Source organism: Aspergillus pseudonomiae (assembly GCF_009193645.1).
Source record: "Aspergillus pseudonomiae strain CBS 119388 unplaced genomic scaffold BDV37scaffold_157, whole genome shotgun sequence".
NCBI classification, from domain to species: Eukaryota; Fungi; Ascomycota; class Eurotiomycetes; order Eurotiales; family Aspergillaceae; genus Aspergillus; species Aspergillus pseudonomiae.
In genome coordinates this window covers 1-23,835 of record NW_022476149.1, presented here as the reverse complement: position 1 = coordinate 23,835, position 23,835 = coordinate 1, and the positions used below count along the sequence as shown (strand labels likewise).

At 50.1% G+C, this 23,835-nt stretch overlaps 11 protein-coding genes across 11 annotated transcripts; 5 read left to right on the top strand and 6 right to left on the bottom strand.

The window, feature by feature from the left end:
• Window positions 1-691: 691 nt before the first annotated feature.
• BDV37DRAFT_56326 (uncharacterized protein) lies at window positions 692-1,915 on the top strand. Its single transcript, XM_032090875.1, has one exon. It carries the CDS (start codon window positions 835-837, stop codon window positions 1,870-1,872), a length of 1,038 nt encoding a protein of 345 aa, XP_031934776.1. The 5' UTR covers window positions 692-834; the 3' UTR covers window positions 1,873-1,915.
• A 624-nt stretch (window positions 1,916-2,539) lies between these two features.
• BDV37DRAFT_276917 (FAD binding domain-containing protein) lies at window positions 2,540-4,127 on the bottom strand (the record flags this gene model as incomplete). The annotated part of the gene is made up of 7 exons (XM_032085653.1): window positions 2,540-2,635; window positions 2,674-2,776; window positions 2,854-3,413; window positions 3,468-3,613; window positions 3,678-3,758; window positions 3,789-3,870; window positions 3,969-4,127. The coding sequence occupies 7 exons, from the start codon at window positions 4,125-4,127 to the stop codon at window positions 2,540-2,542; spliced, it is 1,227 nt and encodes a 408-aa protein (XP_031934775.1).
• Window positions 4,128-4,956: 829 nt separating this feature from the next.
• Window positions 4,957-6,470, bottom strand: BDV37DRAFT_289408 (major facilitator superfamily domain-containing protein; the record flags this gene model as incomplete). The annotated part of the gene is made up of 4 exons (XM_032088457.1): window positions 4,957-5,141; window positions 5,204-5,528; window positions 5,581-5,828; window positions 5,894-6,470. The coding sequence occupies 4 exons, from the start codon at window positions 6,468-6,470 to the stop codon at window positions 4,957-4,959; spliced, it is 1,335 nt and encodes a 444-aa protein (XP_031934774.1).
• Window positions 6,471-7,445: 975 nt separating this feature from the next.
• On the bottom strand, window positions 7,446-10,244 carry BDV37DRAFT_265610 (Zn(II)2Cys6 transcription factor). The gene is made up of 2 exons (XM_032083808.1): window positions 9,006-10,244; window positions 7,446-8,934 (listed from the first exon to the last, which is right to left on the bottom strand). Exons 1-2 carry the CDS (start codon window positions 9,720-9,722, stop codon window positions 8,089-8,091), a joined length of 1,563 nt encoding a protein of 520 aa, XP_031934773.1. The 5' UTR covers window positions 9,723-10,244; the 3' UTR covers window positions 7,446-8,088.
• Window positions 10,245-10,338: 94 nt separating this feature from the next.
• Window positions 10,339-11,136, bottom strand: BDV37DRAFT_289406 (Zn(II)2Cys6 transcription factor domain-containing protein; the record flags this gene model as incomplete). Its single annotated transcript, XM_032088456.1, has 1 exon — window positions 10,339-11,136. One exon carries the CDS (start codon window positions 11,134-11,136, stop codon window positions 10,339-10,341), a length of 798 nt encoding a protein of 265 aa, XP_031934772.1.
• A 333-nt stretch (window positions 11,137-11,469) lies between these two features.
• Window positions 11,470-13,117, bottom strand: BDV37DRAFT_265608 (flavin monoamine oxidase family protein). Its single transcript, XM_032083807.1, has 3 exons — window positions 12,755-13,117; window positions 12,339-12,651; window positions 11,470-12,285 (listed from the first exon to the last, which is right to left on the bottom strand). The coding sequence occupies exons 1-3, from the start codon at window positions 13,091-13,093 to the stop codon at window positions 11,531-11,533; spliced, it is 1,407 nt and encodes a 468-aa protein (XP_031934771.1). The 5' UTR covers window positions 13,094-13,117; the 3' UTR covers window positions 11,470-11,530.
• An 886-nt stretch (window positions 13,118-14,003) lies between these two features.
• On the top strand, window positions 14,004-15,408 carry BDV37DRAFT_265607 (kinase-like domain-containing protein). Its single transcript, XM_032083806.1, has 4 exons — window positions 14,004-14,225; window positions 14,296-14,610; window positions 14,662-14,877; window positions 14,946-15,408. The coding sequence occupies exons 2-4, from the start codon at window positions 14,484-14,486 to the stop codon at window positions 15,071-15,073; spliced, it is 471 nt and encodes a 156-aa protein (XP_031934770.1). The 5' UTR covers window positions 14,004-14,225; window positions 14,296-14,483; the 3' UTR covers window positions 15,074-15,408.
• A 388-nt stretch (window positions 15,409-15,796) lies between these two features.
• On the bottom strand, window positions 15,797-16,807 carry BDV37DRAFT_291971 (proline racemase family protein; the record flags this gene model as incomplete). Its single annotated transcript, XM_032089073.1, has 1 exon — window positions 15,797-16,807. The coding sequence occupies one exon, from the start codon at window positions 16,805-16,807 to the stop codon at window positions 15,797-15,799; it is 1,011 nt and encodes a 336-aa protein (XP_031934769.1).
• A 544-nt stretch (window positions 16,808-17,351) lies between these two features.
• Window positions 17,352-18,482, top strand: BDV37DRAFT_289402 (FAD-dependent oxidoreductase; the record flags this gene model as incomplete). The annotated part of the gene is made up of 3 exons (XM_032088455.1): window positions 17,352-17,500; window positions 17,556-17,667; window positions 17,769-18,482. 3 exons carry the CDS (start codon window positions 17,352-17,354, stop codon window positions 18,480-18,482), a joined length of 975 nt encoding a protein of 324 aa, XP_031934768.1.
• Window positions 18,483-19,148: 666 nt separating this feature from the next.
• Window positions 19,149-20,773, top strand: BDV37DRAFT_291968 (amino acid transporter; the record flags this gene model as incomplete). The annotated part of the gene is made up of 5 exons (XM_032089072.1): window positions 19,149-19,292; window positions 19,345-19,606; window positions 19,659-19,850; window positions 19,900-20,288; window positions 20,357-20,773. The coding sequence occupies 5 exons, from the start codon at window positions 19,149-19,151 to the stop codon at window positions 20,771-20,773; spliced, it is 1,404 nt and encodes a 467-aa protein (XP_031934767.1).
• Window positions 20,774-21,431: 658 nt separating this feature from the next.
• Window positions 21,432-22,446, top strand: BDV37DRAFT_265602 (dihydrodipicolinate synthase family protein). The gene is made up of 2 exons (XM_032083805.1): window positions 21,432-22,350; window positions 22,403-22,446. Exon 1 carries the CDS (start codon window positions 21,985-21,987, stop codon window positions 22,177-22,179), a length of 195 nt encoding a protein of 64 aa, XP_031934766.1. The 5' UTR covers window positions 21,432-21,984; the 3' UTR covers window positions 22,180-22,350; window positions 22,403-22,446.
• The last annotated feature ends 1,389 nt before the right edge of the window (window positions 22,447-23,835 follow it).

Here is a 23,835-nt window from a genome sequence, read left to right as displayed (position 1 = left end):
GTGTGGAACTGACTGAGGAGTCAGGACGTGGCGGGGGGCTTTATCTTCCCGGGTGATACCAATTGAACCATGAAACTCAAGGCGCCGGTGTATGGCCCTCCTAGACTATTTCGAGCGTAATTGCCAGAACATAAGAACTAGGAATCTCACTTCAGCCAGGGAGCATAGGCACGGAATGCATGATGGTCCGCTTAGTTGCAAAGGTAGTGATCTAACTATGAGACCCAAGAGTTGAACCGCGATCCTCCAAGAGTTGACCGAGTAAATTCACAGGCATGGGCTGTGGACAAGCTATTTATCCACTCTGAAAGCAGCAGATAGAAATCAATAACTGGATAACTTTTCCCACAGATAATACTCCAAGGACCAGTTCCTCCACCCCCTTCCCACGGATCTTGAGAACTTCATACATAGCGATTTCTGACACATTTGCCGTCATGTCTGGGTTATAATATCTTAGATCTATTGAGTAGTACGTTCCGGGTGGACCCGCGAGTCTCTCCTCCCACGTCAGTGTTCTGTCCTCAGAATACTCTATCTCTTGGATAATGCCTCACGCCGAAACCCAGAGCAGCTCCGTTTCGCTTGATATGTTGAAAGTCTCTGTCGAGAGCAGGGCACTGGTGATCATGAACTGCCCTCGTGGTATCACGTGTCCCAGGCAGAGACGAGGCTCCTAAGGCGGCAACAGGCAGCCCCTCATTATACGGGAGTCATTCGACTTGTCCATCTCTCAGTCGAACACGGCGAGTTTCACGAGAGCAAATCCTCCTCCATCAACAAGGGCGCTTTGATTGACCAATAGCCCCAACAGCACATTCATCAGACCCAACCATGAGCGAAGCTCTGTGCCCTTGCAGGTTCTCATTCGAGCACGATCAACGCCAAAGTCCGTTGTTCTCACGTCTCCCATCTGAGGTGCGCACGGAGATCTTCGCGTTTGTTCTGTCCAGCTATGATGACATGGCTCGAGCGTATCAAAAAGAAACCTACTGGACTCGACCGGGCCATTATGGACCGCAGCATGTCCCCACAGACCTCCTGAGAACGTGCAAGCGAATCTACACGGAAGCGTGGTTTATGCCATTCATTTACGCCGAGCATACGGAGTACCTCACCGCGATGGACAGAAAGCCACGGTCGGCCACATGGAGTGACTGTCTCCAGATAATGGACGCCGACTATGCGAAACTCCAACCACGTTTTGTCCGCATCTTCGCGCAAATGTGGGTACTCGAGCCGGGCGACCGGTTCCAAGAGACACTGGACATGCAGCATTTCTATCCCAAGAAGATCACACTCACCATTCGATATACCGACTTCTGGTTTTGGGAGGACGATGAACCGCTGCGGATCGATTCAACCTGGGTGAATAAGGTTCGTTTCCCACACAGTGTCTCGCGGTTTTGTATCGAATTTGAATCGATTGAGCGACGAAAAAATGAGGTGGACTATATCGCCCGCGAAGCCGCAGAGAAGTGGTACTTCCGTCGGAAAGATGGGTTCCTACTTACGCCATATGAAAGCGAGACGTCGGTGTTCAAATGGACTGGTAGCTCATGTTTGGGGAATGAGCGCTGGATCCGCGATGAGGTTCGACCAGGAGAATTGGATTATCATGTTAGGACAGTGACATGGAAGCGATCAAGAGAGCACGAGGCGCGGCCCCGCTGTCCGTGTCTCCAAGTCCCCGATTCCATGCAACGGGAATTACCCCCATACCTTACGGGTCCTCCATTTCTGTTTGTTGATGACCTTCGCACGGCTGCAATACCTAGTAGTGTGCCCGCTGCTGAAGCATATGAAGCGCTGGAGAAATATCGCGAGGCTCATAATCCAGACTACGACTCCTATGACGACAGTGATGATTAATATTGATGAGACCTCCGGAGCACACTTCAGGTATCGGGGATTCAAGCATAAATGGCCTTTAGGAAGCCTACTCAAGTTAGGGCATGTTAGAGCTTCCCGTGAAAAGGGTGTTGCTGAACATCGCAATGAGAGGGAGGGCAGTCAGCTAAGCCGCCCTGGACAACGACTGAGGTGGATGATCTACGTGGGAAAGATGGACTAGTGAGCTGAGACCTAGCACCAGATCGGAGGTCATGTTTTGACGGTTGTAATCTTTGGTGTGTGCGCACCATTTGAGATTCAAGACGTGAGGCGCATTCGTGCGGGCGATGTACCCTCAACTTGCGGCCTGGATGGAGCAGAAGCCGCTGAAAACCCGAGTAGGCACCAGGATTGAGGGTAGATAAATGCACAAACCGGACGCAAAGGGAAAATACCATCAAGGCCGAAAGCTGAATCGAATATGCGGTAACTTGGTACAAGGCCTGGGTCTGGGCCTTTAGCCCACTTCCTACATGCACTACGAAACTCCACTAGAAAGACGATGTCGTGGCTACATGCCATGGTACCGTCATGCCATGGGTTAGGTGAGAGAGGGCCTTACGTCGTATTGACTTAGTCTACCATGAATTCAGCTGCTTATCTCCCTTGCTAATGCCATATCTGGCGACAATATGCTCCGATACGGTCAATCGAGCATTTGCCTAGTAAACGCACCTTGCGCATCCCACTCTATTTTCAATCTACGTAGCTTCTCCAAGCGAACCTGTCCGCGATAGGGTCTCTCGATGGCCCGATGCGAGTGTCATTCTCAAAGTCCACGAAGTGTGACTGATCGACACCGCGCATGATGGAGATGCACTCATTGTTGTACGCCCCCACCTTACCACTGTTCCTTACCTCTGTATGCCAGATCAAGTTGTTCCTTATATTTGGCCGTCCTTAGCATCAAATTACTTGGTTCCGGGCAACTCAGTAGGAGAAAGAGGTTGAAATACGCACTGCCAGTATCGGATATCGTGCAAGGACATAGCCGACTCCACCTCGGGCGTCTTGACTGGCCGTGAATCCCATTGAAAGTTAAACCCAGTCTTGATGGCATCGGGGCAGTCATGCACCATTTGCTTCCAGGTGTCAATAGTGCGTACAAGGCCGTCAGCGTTGAACTCATGTAATCCGACCACACCGAACTGTTTAAAATCGCCCTTTGCGCACAGGACTTCCCGTGCGTCGCTGGTGTTCTGGATGGGAACGTCACCTCCGGTGACAACCATGGGATGCAGATCGTAGAGTGCTTTGAATGGGACTTGCGGTTCCTCAGCGCCGGTGTACCGCGCGGCGATGACCAGGTATGGAGTGCGAGTGGGTGGCGGAGTACTGATCATCATCAAGCCTGCAACCTCATATTGGGCATCTGCCATCAGTCTCTTCATCACTGGAGCCACCTCCGTTGCCCGTTCGAGTGGGAAGATAAAAGCTCCGATCCAAATCAGGCCCTTTTGCCTACGGAGGAGGGAGAGCGGGTGTGCACGGATTGTGAGTTCAGTTACCAGCCCGAAGAACTGTCCTGCACCTCACAGAGCCAACAGGAGATCAGGATGCTCTTCGTTCGCCACCTCGATCAGCTTCTCACCGTCCTTAGCCGTGATAAGCCGCGCGGACACGATTTGATCGGACCCAAACCCTGTGATAGAGGACGTGATGGAGACCCCACCGCCGAGAAAGTAGGGGATTGCACCGACCATATTGCCGTTTCCTAGTGCTGAACGGAATGATTAGCAAGAGTCGAGACTGGCGGCCTCCCGGGCATGGAGCAATGCATGTACCTGTGAACAGCCCTGCTTTGGCCAGACGCATGCCCACTTGTTTGGATAGAACCCCGCCGACCAAAGTAGCGGTCTTTGTACCTGCATCCACACTCACATCAACTTAGCCACTAAGGCCGATAATTATTCCCTCCACACCGATCGTCGACCAGGCGCTATGGCCGCCACAGGTGGTCACAAAGGGAATGGACGACTGGAGCGCCCATTAAACCTATGATTGGTGTCAACCCATACAAGCCTTCAGAGCTGTACAGTAGGACCTTCACTGTTTTGAGACAATAGTCTTCAGACCGGGGGAGGATAATAGCAGTGGGGGGTCCTTCGGTCGATGCCGGTCCAACGCCTGAGACGTTCGTGAAATCGAGGGTCCTGAGGATCGTGAAGGATCTCACAGTCAGGCGTGACAGTGGCCCGGAGAGCTGGCAGATCCCACAGGATATTATCAGACATGATCGCGGATAGGTTCTGCGATGGGAATACGGGCGAAAGTGGGTGTGTCAGGGAGATGAACGAAAAGTACGAGGGACGGGATGATGTGGCAGAAGAAAAGGCATGCGAGTCATGATCCCTGACTAGCTTCCATCTCAAAGAAAGGAACTTGGACAAAGCCTGCATTACCCGTACTTTACTTATATAATACTTGGCCCGGATGTACCCACTGGTCCTCAGGCGATCCCAGCAGCCTCTGCGGGAACTGTATCCATCTTCGGCTTTGGGTTTGACTATAACCTCGCTATAACACCTCCTAGATACTTCACTCACTCAAGATTATACAAGGCCGCGTGGCAGGGGGAGCGTGGCAAAGTATCTAAATGTAATGACAAATGCCAGGTTTTGCTTCAAGTAAGCAGGCGGGTTGGGAAGGGGTTAAGGGTCTGTAAAGATGTACGAGTCTCACTTTAACTCCTGATCAAGGTGTTTACTTCTTCCCTTGGTAGGACGCCAGAGAGTTTATTAAGACACTAGATGAAGATCATGGTGAATGCGAGGAACCCTATCCTGATGCCCGCGAGCTTCGGCGCCAGGTAGTGAATGCCTTGAAAGACAGCAGCTAAAAGGCACTACACAATACTATAAATCTCTCTAATCTCTGGAAATATCCAATGCAGAAGATACGGCGCAGTCTAGATGTCATATTCCAGCAGGATTCCCACTTCGCTCCGATAGTAATGGGAAATTGATATACGTTACTCAAGTTCAGTCAGAATAAGAATCATATTCCTGAAGCTGGAACTGAAATCAGACGCCTCCACAGGTCTGGGATCGTGGCTTGGCCCAGCTAAACAACAACAGCCCTAGAAACCCATAACCGAGTCCACACAAACAAGGCACCCGAAAGGGTCAGGGAGATACCAGTAAACAATTGCATTCCAAGATAATTGGTCCCCCCGGCATTCTCAAGAAGCTGTCCGGCGATCGGCCCCGTTGCAAGCACTGCGAATGAAGAGATAGCGATACAGATTCCTGCGTAGCACATAGTACTTCCATCAGTATGGTATCCCAAGAATGACACAAGGAATCCTCACCGTTCCAAAAGCCAATAACGTCTGTTGTCGGCGCCAGCATAGAGACACAAGGTGAGAAAATCGCCTGTAGTGCGCCCGAGAGCATTCCATATGCCACTGCCCACACGACGACACCTGGGATGCTGTGTGAGCCGATCCAAGCAAAGGAAATCACGGCACAAGTAAAGGTGGCCACGATAACCGAGTTAAAAAAGCCCAGACCAGAGTCAGCTATCATGCCCAGGGCATAACAGCCCAAGAAGGCGCCCGCATTCAGGATTGCTGCATCGTAGAATCCTAGGCTTGCCGAGGAACCGCGCTGGATGGCATAAGGAGTGATGTAAAACTCGAAGGGATTGTCAGCGCATCGATCAATTTAACTGGCTGGTACCACTCACCCATGGTACATAAATGCCTAGGTTCATGAGGAAAATAGCAAATGTGAGCAAGATAGTTCGACGGTCGGTAAAGTATTGTCTTAGAGGCAGGGACCTCCGCTCCATCACATATGGGAATCGACGCTGAACTAGTAACATAGCCACAACCATGATGCCAAGCTGCATGAAACCAATAATACGTAGAGTCCAACCGTATGACACACCCTCAAAATTGAGAAGTCGGTTTGCGAGAACGGGCCAAATGATACCTGGGGTTAAAATATGGCATAAGTAGTTAGACCGTGATAGTTCACCGATTCAAATGAACACATACCTCCAGCCATCTGGCCAGACATGACGAAGCCAACGGCAAATCCACGGCGTTTCAAGAACCATTGTGACTGGATAGCCAGAGCCGGTGTGAAGATAAAGCCCATGCCAAGTGCCACGCAAAACCCCTGGGAGAGCAGAAATTGATAGAATTTGGTCGAGACAGAGGACATCATATTACCCAGGATCATGAAGAATGTTCCCACGGCAAGAGGTACAGCAGGCCCGTGCTTATCAGACAAAGTCCCAGACCAGATGCCGAAGAAGTAACAACCCCAAACCTGAACGCTGCCGATCCACGCGATATCAGATGTACTGGAGCCTGGAAGGACAGTTGTCTTGAAGTAGCTCTGGAACACAGATCCCCCGCTGAGGAACCCAATACTAGCAACAAACGACAGAAATCCTCCCAGCGCCGTGCGCCAGGCTTGGACACCACCGTCCGGGAAGGAATCACTATTGTCAGTAATCGCATCTTCCAAGCTAGCCCCGGTTTCCACGTCCTTCTGGGCAAATTCAATGTGACTGTGGTCAGCTGGTGCTTCCTGTGCCTTCTTGTCTGTCCCACTGTCTGCAGACATGTCGATATCTCCGATAAATGAGGTCTTGGACTGGGGAAAAATAGATGGCATGTTTCTGGTAAAGAAGATTTGATGTTGACTCTTAGCATGCTTCCCCTGGTACATTGGATAGTCGGAGACGGCCTTTATATATGCGGAGGGTGTCGGGGAAGGTACAAGCGGCACAATTGTTACTATCGCCAACACCAACCACATCAAATTATCAAACGTATGTATGGTTCAAGCAGGTTTGCACGCGATTGGCCATGCATGAAGCCTTTGATCATAGACCATCCTCAGAATCCTTAATATGTCGTCCTGAACTCAATTCTCCTCTTCCCCGCCGTTGCACGAGCTTGGTCGAGACGCCATATCGGCAAGTGAACAAGATCCCCCTCCCTCATCGTGGCTATCGGTGCGTAACGATTGCCCAGATTAGCTAGAGCCCAAGTAGATCCAGACCTTCGCTCCCTTAGTTGGGAAGCTTATACAGCTCGATGTGGCGGCTACAGATAAGGGTCGGTTACAGATAAGAGTGCAGTGGACCAGGCTCCAGTAAGCTGAAGCTAAGGGTAGACATGGTTGTCGATTCCAAAAGGTGATTAGGCACTTACAATAATCAGATTACAAGTTTGAAGAGGGCAAACCTCGCAGATAGACGCCATGTGATCAGTCCTCCTAGACTAAGTGGTTTCAGAGATACATATGTGTAAGATTGATTGCTATAACTGCAGCTCGAACATTGGCTTGGGATTAGAAAGGGAACTGACCAGATAGGGTGCCGCGTGGATATCTTTCTGCCTTTGAATCGAGATCGATACGATGTACTCGACGCTGTTATGTGTCTCTCTTCTTAATTTATCCTAGGGAAAAGAGGTGCGGGGATACAACGTAATCTATCCAGTTCGAAATTTAAGATTTCGCCTCATTTTTGAGGGGTTCAGATGGTTCCATAGTTCTGGTAGACCCCACAATTGGAATGTTTAATAGTGCGGGAATTTGTGGAAACGAAGTCAAATAAAATTTTATATGAAAATAAAAGGCCTGGGCTTTCCTTATACTCCGAGGCCCGAGGCGGTATGTCATTAACTTGCCCTCCCCAGCTAGGGAGCTGTGATCGTGAATGGCAGCTTTTAATAGACAAGACTTTCAATGATCCCTTTCTCTGCGAAATTTAGTTTTTCTGGGGTACGTGTGGTGGGGGCCCGTGGGATGCTGAAGGATTGTTCTCACAGCCAAAGACCTCTTCGTATTGCGGATTGTCTGTAAGATGCCATGGTAAAGCCCGACATGGCAGTAACGTCATTCGAGCCTTATGCGCGCCAGTGATTAATAGATCGAGCATGTTTCTTTGCCCGGCTTGAGTTTTAGCTTTTGCCGGCCTCCGTAATCTTTCATATCATAGGCGTGACTGGATCTTTGGCGATCAATAATTGCTATATCAGCACAATCTGCCTTCGAGGCTATATACACGCTCGGCGTATCAGGCTTCCCATCGACATTGTAATGCCTGACTGATTCATGCTCGGTGCAATTGCAATTGATCTTTGCTTGCGTTGCCAATTAGACCAGCGGCAGCTGAAGTAAACCGAGCATTTGAAAATAATTGTAGCTGGCCATGTCTCTGTTCATTGTTTATTTATATAACACCATAATGCAGTCCGTGTCCTCTCATCAACAGCCCCAGGCCGTATGGCCCAAACGCATATTCGTCAGGATCATCCCAGAGCAATTGGAGCAGAACGCTCGCTTGGGCGGTGTTTCTCATCAAGTAATGATTATGGATCAAGAGATGCGTGATCACATTACGCTGCTCGTTTTTCATCAAGCAAGATCCAATTACCATAATCGGCCACATCATGAGGCAGGAATAGTTCGATGCGAGCATCCCGGGGAGATCGTGGACGGCTCGATCCAGCAAGGGCTGAAGGTGATGCACTCGCATGGAGTCATGTTTGGAGAATGGTGAGACGGCGGTTTCCAAAAAGACCAGTAAAGCTATTCGAAACACGCCCAATGCTGTGCTGTGCCCGGGAAGCACCTCGGTGTCGGGGTGTTCTATCGTGGAAATGTCCAAATGGTCGATGCGCATCTTCAGTTGATTATATGTCTCATAGCGGTCGAGTGGCAGACTGGGACCCGTTGATGGCTGTGCCTCTTGCTCTCCCGCAAAGAGAGAGATGGATGATATGAGTTCGAACAGACTGTGGAACCCACTGAACATGACACCAAATGCGCCCAAATCACGTAAGTCATCCAGTGACTGCAGAAACGAGTCATAGATCAGAGTCCGATTGCAATTCATGTTGAATGGTGTGATGCTGTTGGATAGGACAATGTAAGAATACACTTCGGCTACAAATCCAAACAGCTTTCTCTCTGCACTGGACGTGAGCTGGTGGCGACAGTTTCGCAGGCGTAGGATCAAATGACGACCGGCGCGCAGGTGGGTAAAAGGGGATCCGTCCAGGTGTCCAGAGACCACCTTCATGATTCCGACCAAGTCAGATAGACGAAAGATTGATTCGAAGTTGTGTCCCCAGGGGGATAGCTCACCTCATAGTGAAAAAGGATTACAATCGCCAATACTACTCGAATGAGTACAAGAGGTTCGAGCAGTGTCGACTCATCATTCAACACCCGATGAAGACTCTGCACCGCTAAGGAATAATGTCGGGAGGTTGCCTGTTGGATTGCATGGTTGTCCGGTAGTTTATACAGGAGATGGCCCCCACTTAGAGCGAGAATGCCGTTCATTAGCAGATCATCACTATAGGCGACCGGTAGCAGCCAAGAAACGAAAGGTGTATCAGGTGCCGGGGCCAGCTTGGGACCCGTCACGTCCAGATAGTGTGACAGTAGGACTTGTGATTCCGGTAGTAACATCGCTCGTCTCGGACTCAAGAACGTTTTTAGCTCCGAACACCATGACGCAATGTGGTTTTCCCTCTCATCTGGAGAGCGATCGGCGATGTCCGAGGACGAATTGGAATCCATGCTGGCGGGCCGAGCAGACGAAGACGTGGATGCGGGTGCATTTTCGGTCTCCGGGTGACCGAAACCCCTGGTTAGATCACGTTCGCGAGGAAGAGCATCATCCAGCATCTGTGGCCCAGAATCGAGACCAAATATCCGGACTATATGGGGAGGCCACGCGCATTTTAACTTGTTGCGTGTGCACGCGCGACATTGCGGTTTCGTCTCATCGCATTTCTTTTTCCGTTGACGGCAGCAGAGGCAACCGGTCCGGGTGCGCGGAATTCTTCGGTTCATTTTCACAATCGCAGTTGCACTGAGGACGATTTCCAAGTGGGTGGATAGAGTGGAGGAGTGCTACGAAGGTGCATTCAACTTCCCCGGACATAAGTTGTAGCAAATGTGGCGATTGCGGGGACCCATGCTGGAGACTTGCGTGGATCGACTGATAGCCGCGGCTACAGATAAGGATTTAGCCTTTCATCGCGCCAGGTTCCTCATCCGCCAACTCCGAAGATCCTAACTCGGGACAGTGTGGGCGTTCCGCTGGGGATCGACGTGAGGGAGACTGGAAACGGTGGAGAGTCCCCCGATCACATGACTGGGGTCACGTTCCATCCCGTGCGTGGTCACGTGATGGCGTCGTTCTAATTGTTTTCTCCACGCGTCCAAGTCTCGCTTCAACGGTATAGCAACTGCTGCAATATGATGGAGCGGATTACCGCGTGGGTAAAAGATTAACGTGTAGACTGAGGAACGACTTCAAGTGTTGCCAATCATATTTAATCAATTAATTCAAACTATACTAACCGTTGCAGCCAATGATAGAAGGGGTGACATCCTGGTAATATATATATGACGACGCGAAAGATTTGGAAAAGGTGACAACACAACACATCACCGATCACTTCCATCAAGACAACCAAGATCGCGAGCTCCAATGTCCAGATGGTCCTCCGTAGTAATCGCCGTCCTCGGTCGTATCAAAATATGCCTGGTTCGCCAGTGGATCAAGATATCCGGAAGCACTAGATAACTGCACTAGAAGCGCTCGTTCCTCGGGCATCAGGTTAACAGAGGAGAGAAAAGACGTCGTCGTGCCGCATGCGGCTGCATGGTCCAATCCCGGATTCCGCGGTGTCGACCATGCTGGAATCGTCGCATCACTCGGTATACAGGACGCCTGCTGCGACATTGACCCATTGGCTGAGAGGCCTGTTCCGTGGCTCGTCTCAGCAGTAATTGCTGATTCCAGGACCGCAATTGCGGTGTCTGAGAAGTACCTGCTATCTTGCGGCAACGTCACGTTTTGAACCTCAACATCCACACACATATTATAATATTCGCGAGGCTCTGGAGAAACGGCACGACCGGACAAGTCCAGCTCTTCCCGGCTCCACATACCTGCCGGAGCGGACATCCCAGCTTGGTTGTAGTCTGGGGAATCGTTGATATCCCTGGCCTGATCCTCTTCCCCTGACCATTGAGGCTTGGATTTCCGGGGTTTGGCAACTCCGTCGCGCCCTCGTTTTTCGTATCTGTATTTTGGAATGATGCAATCGCGCTTGAACCATCTGCAATTCGTACATGGTATGCCTCCTGTCGCGTCGCATCGGATTTTCCGATCATGGCAAAGGAGACATGCCTGTCTACTCCTCTTTCTGCGGGAGGGTTTCGAATTCATGCCAAATTGCTGTGAATGTTCTGACATGTCGCAGCCAGATTTAGGAGGCACTGACGAAGGTATTAATATAGGATAGAGGCCGAAACGGCTGGACAAAGCAGGAAAGAATTACGCCGTGGAGCGTGGCGCTGCGTCAAATGCCCGCCGGAAGACGTCCATGATGGCTTGACGCGGGTAGAGATATCGGCGGCTACAGATAAGAGATCGCCTTAAATTGCGAAGCTTAGTCTAGGACTACAAATCTAGGTTAAGGTTGTCTTTCTTTGATAATATCCTGATATAGGAGTCCAGGGCCCGGAGAGGCACGAAACAATGAGAGTGGAGACTATTGATTAAAGACACTAAGATAGTACACGGCGGGAACATTCATGTAGATGACATCATCTACTGCCAGGAGGCTTTCCGAAGCCATGTGAGGTTGTCACAGACGAGAAGTAGGGTCCGTCGACAAGGCCTTGACCACTTCAGCGCCTCCTCGCTGACCCGACTGGATCGCACCTTCCATATAGCCACGCCATACACGCGAGGTCTCGGTGCCCACAAAATGCACATGACCAAAAGGGGCAGTAATGTCCTTGCCCACGATTGACAGGGTGCCTGGCGTGGTGATCGGGCAGGGGGCACCAAGGAAATAGGCTTCTTTGGTCCATTCCATCTCCAGGACATTAACGGGCTGAGGAACCTCGACGTACTGACCAAATGCCCGACTGAATTGCCCCCAAGCCTGTTGGTGACGGGATGCCCGGGGCATCTTCGACCACTGCCTTCCTTTATCACCGGCCATAAAGCAGGTGATGGCCCACTGGTCATCCACAGGGACGCTCGTATCCCGAGAAAAGATGATGGGCCCCTTTTCAGAATCGAGGACGCCCGAGAACCCAGCCTTCTGCCACCAAGGCTCCTTGAAAACATAGACCACCTTCGTATAATAGCCCGTAGTGGTGTTCTCGCTCAGAGCGAGCTTTTTCTCTGGCAGGGGAGGGTTGAATTCGATTTTATGATACAGACTGCTCGGGACTGACACAATTACGCGTTGGCACTCGAAGGTGGCCCCTCCTTGCGTCTGTACCACACAGTGTCCGCGTCGAGATTGATCAATGGATGTAACAGGCTGCCGGAGAAGCACGACACCGGGTCCTAGTTCTTCTGCCATCTTCCGAGCGATGGTTTGGTTTCCTGGTGATATTAGACAAGTCCGCTCTTGAAGGTGATAACCAGGTATGGATTACCTTGTCGATTGCGCAGGTACTGGCCGCCATTCTTCTGGTCCGATATAATATTGTCGATGCCAGCACCGCTCTTAAAGTACAGAAGCATGAAAAGAGCACTGACTTCATAGCTCTCTACCCCAAGTAACGAGACTGAGAGCACATCGGCGATGGTGACGGCACTCTCCGACTGTATCTTTCCGATACAAAAGTCACGGAATGTGAGTTGATCGATTTCTCTGGCTCGGGCAGAGCTTGTCGGGTCATCCAGGTCTATCAGTGAGCACTCATCTCGAAACACCTGAAGGAGGTCCAGCAATGCATTGGGATCGCCCTGGGATACTTTCAGTTAGGTTGGCACAATGATGGAATAGGAAAACAAAAATAAACAAGAAACAGAACAGAAACGTAAGAAAGGATGAATACAAAGAACGCACTGGAAGTTCTCCGTATGGCACTTTGACCACCGATCCCTCCGCTGATTGAATGAGAGTGTGTCCACGGTCGCGTTGGACCTCAGTGTCGATACCGTACCGTTGGTAGAGCTTGAACATCTCACTCTGGTTGGTGTCATTGATCCAGGATGCACCTAGATCATTAAATCCCTTCTCGCAGGACTTGGCTGTCAATGTCTTCCCACCCACTCGGTCGATGGCTTCCACGACACACACTTTGAAACCTGCAGCCTGCACAATCTGTGCTGCTTGCAGACCACTAAGGCCAGCCCCTACCACCACGACGTCGTAGGTTTCATGTCTTGCCGGAGTGGCTGTCATGTTGCTTTGAGAGAGCTATATGGCTAAATGGACTTTTCCACAAGAGGATATGATACGTGAGGGAAAGGCAAATTGATACTGACTCTGTGCGGTGTCGACAATGGTCGCTTTATAGGCAGGATGCTCTTAAGATCATCCAAATTACGTCGTCTGCAGTGGGGCTACATGTTATTATAGCGCGATGTTGCCATTTCAGTCATATCCCATAATTAGGCAGCTGGATATAGCGGAGGCTATGCTGGTCATATCCTTATCTATAACCGCGGTTATCTCACATCCAAGACACGGGGTGTTAGACCCCGGCCACTGGGCCTCGACAACCCAAACACCGCCTCATCCTATGCTGGGTGGCCCACAGTTCGGTGGAAGGATCTACTGTCTTGCTTTAAAACCGTTGTTTGGTGGAGGCTTTAAATTATTGGCTGGTTGAGACCCATGCACGGCGTGGTATTTTATTGTCTCTCGCTGTGGGGGAAGATCTGCTCCGTGTACGTGTGTCTACAGTACATGCAAGCCGCTTCCAGGATCGCCTGCAGAGAGCGCATATTGTATCCATGGCGTTCGCTTACTGATACAGAAGGATCATGTTCAAGTCCACCACCGCCTGTCGATTACTGATCCACGGCGCCAAAGCGCCTACCGCCAGACCCATGAACTCGTAATTTCCCCTTCTCCAGCCTGGCTGTTCATTCAGACTTTTCGTCTTTCATAGCAAGTCACGACTGGGAAACATTTACCACCATGGTCCTTCTTGTTGAGTTCTAACCTCCTACGATGTATGATACTCGGCTGGAGATGAGGGCTGGGATCGAGAAGGTGTCACATGACTGCAGGAGGCGCTTTTATTCGACCCAGTTCACCACGTCGCCTGTGAACTCTCGTCCTCCTATCATATTATTGTACGATTTGGCCACAATAACCACCTTGTATCCTTCAACTTGAATTTCCCTCTTCTATTCAAACATGCGCCGCTTCGAAAGAATATAAGACGTGCTTGAGCCGTCGAAGAGTATCGGCATGGAGGTTACCATCCGGTGCAACTTCATGACCGTTTCCACCAAAGGTACGAGGTGATTGGGAAGCTGGCATTCGGCCAGCACTCCACCGTATGATTTGCAAAGGATCATCAGAGGCAAGCTCCTTTTCCTTTTCGCCGTTAAATTGTTTCAGCACAAGGATAATTAACCGCTATCATTTTAAAGAGACCAGCAACAGGTTGCGTTGAAAATATTAAAAGCTGATGCATCTAAAAACAATCAGAACTCTCTATGCTTCTTCAGATGTCAGTGCCCGATATCGACCACCCTGGAAAGAGACATGTACTTGAATTGTACGACCACTTTCAACATACCGGCCCAAACGGGACTCACCGTGTCTTGTTCTCCCGGTGATGATATCAGACGGGACGGCGATGACGACCAGTGGGTCTCCGCACGATGTAGGCTACGTACGGGCGATTTCCCGTCAGCTTCTGCTGGGTCTCGACTTCCTTCACCAGTCAGGCATCGTCCATTGCGGTATGGTAGGACCCACTGTAGTGGAGGCGGCGGACTAATGGCTTAATGCAGATTTGCAACCGGCGAATATGATGTTTTCAGTTACCGGAACTACAAATATCCAAGACTTTTTGCAGCCTCCCGAGTTCAGCCCTGTGAAGTGGTTGGAAGGAACGATAAAGGATGACAGCCCCCCCAAATATTTAATGCCGACGCAAAGGCGCCGTGGCCTGTTGGACAATGCAAATTGGGCAACACTGGTGGTCAGCATTGGGGACTTGGGTGGAGGTAGGCTACCCCGATCAATATACAATCTCGTCTAGCTAGCATTCTTAGCGGCTCACATATACCCCCAGCTCAGTGGATTGGAGACTGCGATGAAAAACCCGTCACACCGCTAGGCCTACGTGCACCTGAACTAGTCCAACAAGATATCTGGGATGCCGGCATAGATATCTGGTGCTTGGGCTGCTCTGTATGCTGAATCTCTCTCCTTCAGAGCCCCAATTCGGTCTTTATTCCTTACCTTAAGTTATTCGAATTGGCCACGAATGAGCCACTATTTCCTTTAGGGGTGTTTGGCCTTGCACGGCAGGAAATAGATACGACCACAATGCTCTCATTGACCAAAGGCTCTCCTCTAACGGCCAGAGCGGTGAGAACTTCACCAAATATCTAGGAGCTAGGCTACCTAATTTTAAAGTTGACATTGTGGAAAGCCTGGCATCGTTCCTGTTGCTTATGCTACAAAAAAGCCCTCAGAGGCGACTGTCGGCGAAAGACTTACTCAAATCCCCTTTTGTGTTGGATGGGCCTCAGTATTAAGACGGTTGTCAACATAAAAAGAAGAAATAATCGAAAGATCTAATTCAATCCTAGGTATGAAATAAGTTGGACATACAGGCAAGAATCACGATGTACTTTTGCCTCATGATGGTACATTTGCAAACTCGGGGGTTTTTCGTGGAGTTAAAAAACCAATCTAGACATGCAGCTCACTGTTCTGCTGACATCGCCTATTAAGAAGGGGATTTCGCTGATCTGTTGTATCTTTTTGTTAGTAGGGTGGGGCAACAGGGAAACCTGCAATTTCCCGACACAAATTGATCGAACTATTCATTATCAAGGAACTATGTTGGAATGATATTCTGAATTGCTTTGTTTCTAGAAGTCTGGCCGGTTCCCTGTAGATGAGTGTTTTACGAACTCAGATCAAGAAACCAGCCTGAAAAGGATCATCGGGATCTAGTAGAACCTTCCGCTCTCCTGTTATCCAGGCTCTTCCTTGAATATTTGGCAGTACTGCATCAGTGTTGCCCACTTTCTGTGTCCCCCGTATACTGCCAATGAACTCAGTGTCGATGACACTTCGGAAGGTGACCTTTTCCCCGATCCGTATTTGGCCTCTGGCGTATAAAACTGCCAGGCGTGACGAACTTCCGGTACCACATGGGCTCCGATCCAACCTTCCGGGCGTGACGATGACCGTATGTTTCACTGACTTCACCCCATCCTGGTCGATAAGAGGCTCACTGATGATGATATTATTAATGCCACAGATCGCTGGATTCTCCGGGTGTGTAGGCATATATTGCGCTAGCACTGCCGCCTTCAGTCGGTTGCCAAGGTCGACCAGTCGGTCTCTATTCGACATGTGGATCTCGGTATCCAAGTCTTTGGCCTGGGCAATCACATACCACTGGCCACCATATGCGATGTCCACCAGGATGGTTCCAAAGCCAGGAATGTTGACCGCTTGGTCAAGTCCATACACGAAGGCCGGGACGTTGTCGAAGGACACTGACTTGCATCTCCCATTGCTGCACTCGGCGGTTGCCGTGATTAATCCGGCCGCAGTATCCAGCTTCACCTCGGTAAAGGGCTCATTCATTGAGATGGCTCCTGTTTCGAGCAGGACTGTGACGGTGCATATGGTGTTCGACCCAGACATCGGTACCCAGTCCCCGGGGGCCATGATCAGAAAGCCCGCATCCGCCTGAGGGTTGCAGGGCGGCAGCACAAGGACAACACTCATTTCTGGGCGACCCCGTGGCTCGTGCAGTAGCAGCCGGCGTAAATCATCCTGTTCTTTCGTGAAGCGGACTAGCTTTTCATGCATGGTCCTTGCTGGTTTGTCAAGTACACCGCCGAGGATCACATCGCCCGCCTCCCCCTCGCAATGAGAACAGACCAGGGATATGTTGCGCAGCGATCGCATTGTGGTCTGGTCGATGGGATGATTGGTGAAGCTGGCCTGAATCGGATAGATAGGGACTGATCGCTCGCTGATCGATCCCAAGTCGCTTACAGTAGCAATACTTATCCAAGGACAGTCACGGATGGGCTTGCTGGATTCCTTCGACGACTTGTGTTTCCGCTCGGGGTCTCTATCTTATCATGGATCCGGAAACGCTTGCCCGAACTCATGCACCATGATAGCTGTTGATTGGTGGAGATTGGAGATATCTAACCACTTCGAGTTTAGTGGAGAGACACACCAATTGGCCCTAATGCTGCTCTCTGTACGAGTGGTCAACAGAAGAGCGAGACGCTTTGGCCCTGCCCTAAAGTGACCTTGATCTTGTTCTGATGCATGGGCTGCAGATCTTACGCAGAGGAAACTCCGAATAAGGCAAGGCAGGTAGTTCCGTCCCCATTACACTGTGCGGCCCATCGTGACATCAACTGCTCGCCATCTAAATACCTTGTAAGTGCAGTACATCACCTCTTACAGGAACGACCAAAATACCATCGCCTCCAGCATGTCTCCAACACACACACATATTGGCATCATTGGCTCAGGTATCATCGGCCTTTTGTCGGCGTTGACGCTCACCGATGCCGGCTATAAAGTGACTATCGTGGCGCGGGATCTACCGGGCGATGAATCTCAAGACTGGGCAAGCCCTTGGTGAGTTTTTCTGGGTTTTCCATTTGATTGCACACCGTACTTACTGGGAGTGGAGGGCTGGCGTATCAATATTCCCTCATCCAGACGCTGGTGGCAACTCCCTCCAGACGGAGAATTTCAAATACTTCTGGGCTTTAGCGCATAGAGATCCTACGAGTGGTGTTCAGGTAAGTCTCCAACACTGCAGACATGCTGGTAGTCCTGTTAACTATGTGACTTATGGTATGTCCAGGTCATCAAGGCAACCGAACACTACGATGATCGGTAGGACGATTCAACCATCTGGTACAAGACGGTCGTCCCGCACTATCGTCTGATTCCAAAGGACAAACTGCCCAAGGGTGTGAAACTTGGGTTCACATATACTTCGATGACAATCAATCCAGCATTCCTTCTCCCTTGGATCCAAACGCAGTTAAAAGCACGTGGAGTCACATTTCTTCGGAAGACACTGACATCCATCCAAGAGGCCAAAAGGATCACCGGAACAGAATATATTGTACACGCATCGGGCTTAGGAGCGTACACGCTTGCGGATGATAAGAATGTAGAGGCCATTCGTGGACAAACAATGTTTATCAAGACGGACTTTAACGAGTTGAAGATGCATCAAGGTTCCCACTACACCTATGTCATTCCGCGCATGTTCACCAACGGTGCAATTATCGGCGGCATCAGCCAGCCCGGTAGTTTGGATCGCAATGTAGACGAGGCACTACGCGCAGACATCCTCAAGCGCGTCAATATGCTTACCGATGGGGGCCTTCGCTCGGTCGATCTGGAAAACGATGTACAGAAGGACATTGTCGCCTTTCGACCGGGAAGAAAGGGAGGATATCGACTGGAAGCCGAGGGTGACATAGTGCACGCCTATGGGTTTGCCGGCCTTGGCTATATTTTCAGTTATGGCGTGGCTTTAAAGGTTCGGAAGCTGGTTGATTCGGTTGTGGAGAAAAATAGGCTTCCAAGGAGCCACCTCTAAGGTGCTTTTGTCTATGCAAGGCTGCAATGCCGGGATGTATGGAGAATAAACGGCTATTCTGTCCAGTATTGGCTGTATCACATAACTATGTACATAAACGGATTCGACTTGTCGTCTAGGAATTAAGTGTTCAAGGCCCTGTCGCATTGAAGTCATTGAATTAGGCGCGAGATGCAGAGTCGCCTGTGGCGTACATATCGATCGATGCCCAAGGGCGTACTATCAGCGAAGGGGCCTTTGGCTTGTCGTAAGGTGGACAGAGCCAAATATGCCACAATGCAACGTCAAAATGACTACTACGAGTGCCAGCCAGTGAAAGCCGGCGTGGCACACGGAATCGCTTGCCCATGAGGTTTCTGGATAGGCCTAGGGATCACGATGGCTGTGTTTTTGCTATCTTTCCACCCTTTGTACCGGCATCTGGGTCACCCGAGGTATATGCGATAAGCGCAAAGCTCCCCCTTCGTGGCGACGATAAGAATATGCTAGCGGAAGAAGTTGCCTTCTAGGTGTGCTTCCCCGCATGCTCATGTTGACTCCACATCCAGGCTGGCAGTATATGGGGATTCTTCGGGTCTAAAGAATCGATCTAATCCTTGCAGATGTTGCATCAGCAATCGTGCAGATCTTGTTGTCTTAATTTCCTCACAACCGCAATTGCCTACCATGAAGAAACAGATCGCTTCTGATCCTGACCCGGAAAGTATCACACATACACAATCTCAGGTCGGCGAAGGCTTTGTTAGCAAACCAATTCAAGATGATGCTGTCTTTGGTGAGATTTGTGAAGGAGATACAAACTATCGCGATGTGAGTTTTCGTCTGACGCTCCACACAATTAGAATGAGCTGACATGGCCTAGGTGAGCTGGATGGGGACAACAGCTCTCTTGATCAAAACCCAAATAGGCCTAGGTGTTCTTTCGATGCCGAAGGTTTTCGACATCCTCGGAATAGTGCCCGGGATTGTTGTTCTTCTTACAATTGCCGGGATGACGAGTTGGTCGAACTGGATGGTGGGTGTCTTCAAGCTACGCCATCCTAGTGTTTATGGAATTGACGACGTGGGAAAAATGCTTTTCGGGCGAGCTGGATTCGAGCTATTTGGTGCGGCGTATACCTTGTGTGAGTGCTACTGGTCCTGTAGAAACTGACTGGGGTTCTAACCGGTTGTAAGACTGGATATTCGCTGGTGGTTCTGCTTTGCTGAGCATCTCGATCTCATTTAACGCGCTCTCTGGCCACGCCGCCTGCACTGCCATCTTCGTGGCCGTTGCTGCCATCATTGCCTTCATATTCTCTAGCATCCAAACCCTTGCTCGTATAAGCTGGCTCGCCTGGTTAGGCGCGGCATGTATTATCACTGCGGGTAAGTTTCCTAGAGGTTCCGTCCGGATGTTCGTCTAAATGGTCCCTAGTCTTCATTGTCACTATCGCTGTTGGAGTCCAGGGCCATGCACCTATGAGTTCAGGTGTCATCCCAGAACCAGATTTCAAGTTATTTGGTGACCCAACCTTTGTCGAAGCCATGACCGCTGTATCCACGATATGTTTGACATACGCTGGAACCCCGGCCTTCTTTAACATTGTTTCTGAAATGCGTAATCCACAGCTTTATACTCGATGCCTAGCAATTTGCCAAATCCTTGTTACGGTCATTTACATCGTGGTCGGAACGGTTGTCTACTATTACTGCGGATCGCATGTTGCCTCGCCTGCTCTTGGCTCGGCAGGAATATTGATTAAAAAGATCAGTTATGGTTTTGCTCTCCCCGGACTGAGTGTTTCCGCAATTCTACTACTTCATGTGAGTTTTCACCCACTGCTCTGTGATTGACCAATTGGGCCGTTTCGCGAGGCTGACTTTGGAGGAAGTTACCTGCAAAACACATTTTCATTCGAATTCTTCGGGGCACCAAACACCTTACTACACCGACTCGGACACACTGGGTCGTCTGGCTAGGGTCCACATTCAGTGTGATCTCTGTCGCGTACATTGTCGCAAGCAGCATCCCTGTTTTTAGTGATCTCGTATCACTGGTTGGGGCTCTCTTAGCAACGCCTTTGTGCTTTCAGCCTATGGGATGTATGTGGCTGTATGATAACTGGGGACCCGGCAAGCGAGACAAGTCTGCGAGATGGTGCGTGGGTGTTGCCTGGTGTGTCTTTGTCATTCTGACTGGCTTCTTTTTGACAATTGGGGGAACATATAGCTCTATAGTGAGCATCGTTACTTCTTACCAGAGGTCGGGGGAATCATCCGCCTGGTCCTGTGCCAACAATGATAATTAATTCGTGTTGTTATGTACCGAATATGTCTATCTCTGGGTTGTAGACATATTCCTGCCTAATTCAATAATTGTTCGTCCAAGAAATATACCTTGATAGTGCAAGTCTCTCAGCTCAATGGGCGTAATCAAACGAGCATGTGGGCTATTTTGGATTTGGAGTGGGGATTCTTCACTTCATGAACTGCGATAAAGATGTTGTACTGTCATCGGATGGGGGTATTATGGCTAAGAGAAACTACGAGCGATGCGAGGAAAATAGTAGCCCTCAGACAACTAGAACTAAGACGCAAATATGTGATGAGGCCTTCTGATGTCTTACTCTTCTCAATATAAATATCCACAAGAATGAGGTAAAGTAATGGCGTCACGGCAGGGCTTCCCTTCTGAGCTTCCTGATTGCGTAATCGAGAACGACGTGATTTCACCACGAGAAATACATTTTTGAACCCCAATATAATAAGTAAAAAGTAGTGTGAAGCGTCTTGTCTACATATGCTCAACATGGTGCGCGAGCTTAAACCTACGAGGCAATTGACGACATTGACGACAGTGCGAATGCAGATAGAGCGTGCGAAGATTATTACGGCAAGACCTCTTACCAAATTCCTGTGATCATATCTTTCATTGAGGGCTTTTGGGTTAGAAATCCCGAATATACTCTCCTCCTATAGCGAGGGCCAGAATGACATTCGATCGTAGGAACTGCTTGCTATCTGATCAAGATAAAGTGTGCTTGGCGGCGGCGCGTCGGATACTCTTGCTCTATCCTATGAGAACCAGATTAACGCCCGGTGACACGCGTAATGGTTTGGGAAACCAAAATTGTATTCGCTCAATTCATCCAGGGAAAGAGGACACGAACAGAACCTTTGGAGCCTACCCCAGTCTTACCCCAGATTTCCCAAAAAAGCAAATGTGGGGGACGATTGGAGAACAACTGCGGGATTTGGAAGCCCTACGGAACCGCTTGCCATTTTTACGGATGGGCCTTGGGGAACTCCTCCACCAATTATATGCGTCAAGCGATTCGAGAGCAATTTAAAAGAGCGCAAGCTGGGCTGTAGTGACCTTGGACACACCGATTAAAAAAGCGTTGCTCCCACTCCCTGAATTGTCGTCTCTTCAGATCTTGTCCACACTTCGAATCCTTTCCATCGCCCATCCTGATAAGAAACCATACACCCCATACCTAGAATCCACAACATCTGCGTAATGGCAGACCTTCAGGGAATCATGGTGGCATTGATCACTCCTTTCACCGATGACCAGAGTGCCATCCACGAAGGCCGTCTTCAAATGCTCGTCGAACGACAAATTCAAGCCGGTGTCCATGGCCTTGTCCCCGGTGGGAGTACGGGGGAATTCACGTCGCTGACTCTTGCTGAACGAACGGCGGAACAACCATGATCGCTGAGGCGCCAGTTTGTGCCGCGTGGATGGAGAGCTCGAGGGTCTCGGCTGTCGTCAGGCCTCCTGTGCCAGCAATCACGGGCACTCGGCTGTTTGTATACTTGACCACGAGCTCCGTGAGTTACTTGCCAGGTTTATTCTTTGTATAGTCATAGTAACAGGCCACACCTATCACATCGTTAGTCTAAACCCCTCGGACACAAGGCAAGGGGGCACTGACCCAGGCGTTGACATCGCGTGCAGGAGGGAAGGTCCCTGGAGCACCGCAGCTTACGGCTATGAAGCAGTTAACATGAAGAAGCTGAGGAGCCTGATCACCGAAATCGACCAAGTCACCCACATTCCCATCGTATTCTACAATATCCCGTCTGCAACAGGCCTGAAGCTGAGCCCAACGGAGCTGGCTAGCCTCTCCACAGTGGGCGTTCGCTACTTGAAAGACACATCTGGCGACGGACCGGCATTGACAGAGCTGCTATTTGGTCTCTCTGATAAAATCACCGTCTTTAACGGCTGAGATACCCTGACCTTCTATGGGCTGGCTGCGGGTGCGCGAGGCGGAATCTGGGGCGCTGCGAACCTTATCCCCGAGTTGGCAGTGGAGTTATGGGAGACCGTCGCAATTAAGGGCGACCTCAAGAAGGGCCGTGAGGTGTGAGCCAAGGTTTGGCCAATCTGCAAGTTGCTGGAATCGAACAACTATGCAGCAGCCGTCAAGACGGGTTTGGAGCTGACTGGGAGCTCGATGCTATCGGTGCTAAGGCAAGCACTGCATTGTGGTGGAGCATGGCTAACTTATGGGATTTCCGTTCTGAGATGACCGAACTGGACCAGCTTCTTCTCAATGTTGGATGTTTGACACGCGCAAGCTTGGTCAGTGCCTATGGGAGCTCAGTAGATACTTGCTGGACGTCATGCCTGGAGCACACTGAATAGTCTAGTCTCGGCTACTACCATTTATTAGCTATAGCTTAGTATCCTCAAAGCCTGTGGCGTGACAGTGTTCTCTTCCCAACCCCACCCCCCAACAAAAACATGGGATCCAAATCACGTGAACAAGCACCGACATATATCCTTAGCCTATCCAACCCCCAGGCGAAATATTAAAATCCTACTCCTGCAGCAACCCCATGATAGCCCGGTTACTGGAGAACCAGCCATCCAAATTTGCCTCATTTCCAATCGACATCGTTGGCTCCTCCGTCTGCTTGTATTCATGTCCGATAAAATCATGTCCAGTGTCTGTATCCAGACACTCTATCGCCTGTTGATGGATTCCAACTGAAAGCGGTACCGATAGTCCCAATGCGGCGAGGTATTCATCCATCTCGCCATACGCTGGCGTCTGGCCTGGCTGATGGGATTTACGGAACTCTACGTAGCGCAACGCTACGTTGTAAAGAACTAAGAAAAGATGGTACATTCTAGCGGCAGCATCTAAGACAGTTGGTGCAGATTTGATGGATTCGACGAATGCATGTAAGTGAGTTAGGTAACCCTGATCTTGAGTTTCGATTACGTGACAGAATATGACGATGAAGGGGGAAAAGGGCGCGAAAAGGAGGGTCCTTGGGCGTCATTACTATGTTAGCGCCGGAGAAGATGGAGCGGGAATGTGTCAACATTAGGGTCAACATTAGGGTCAACATTAGG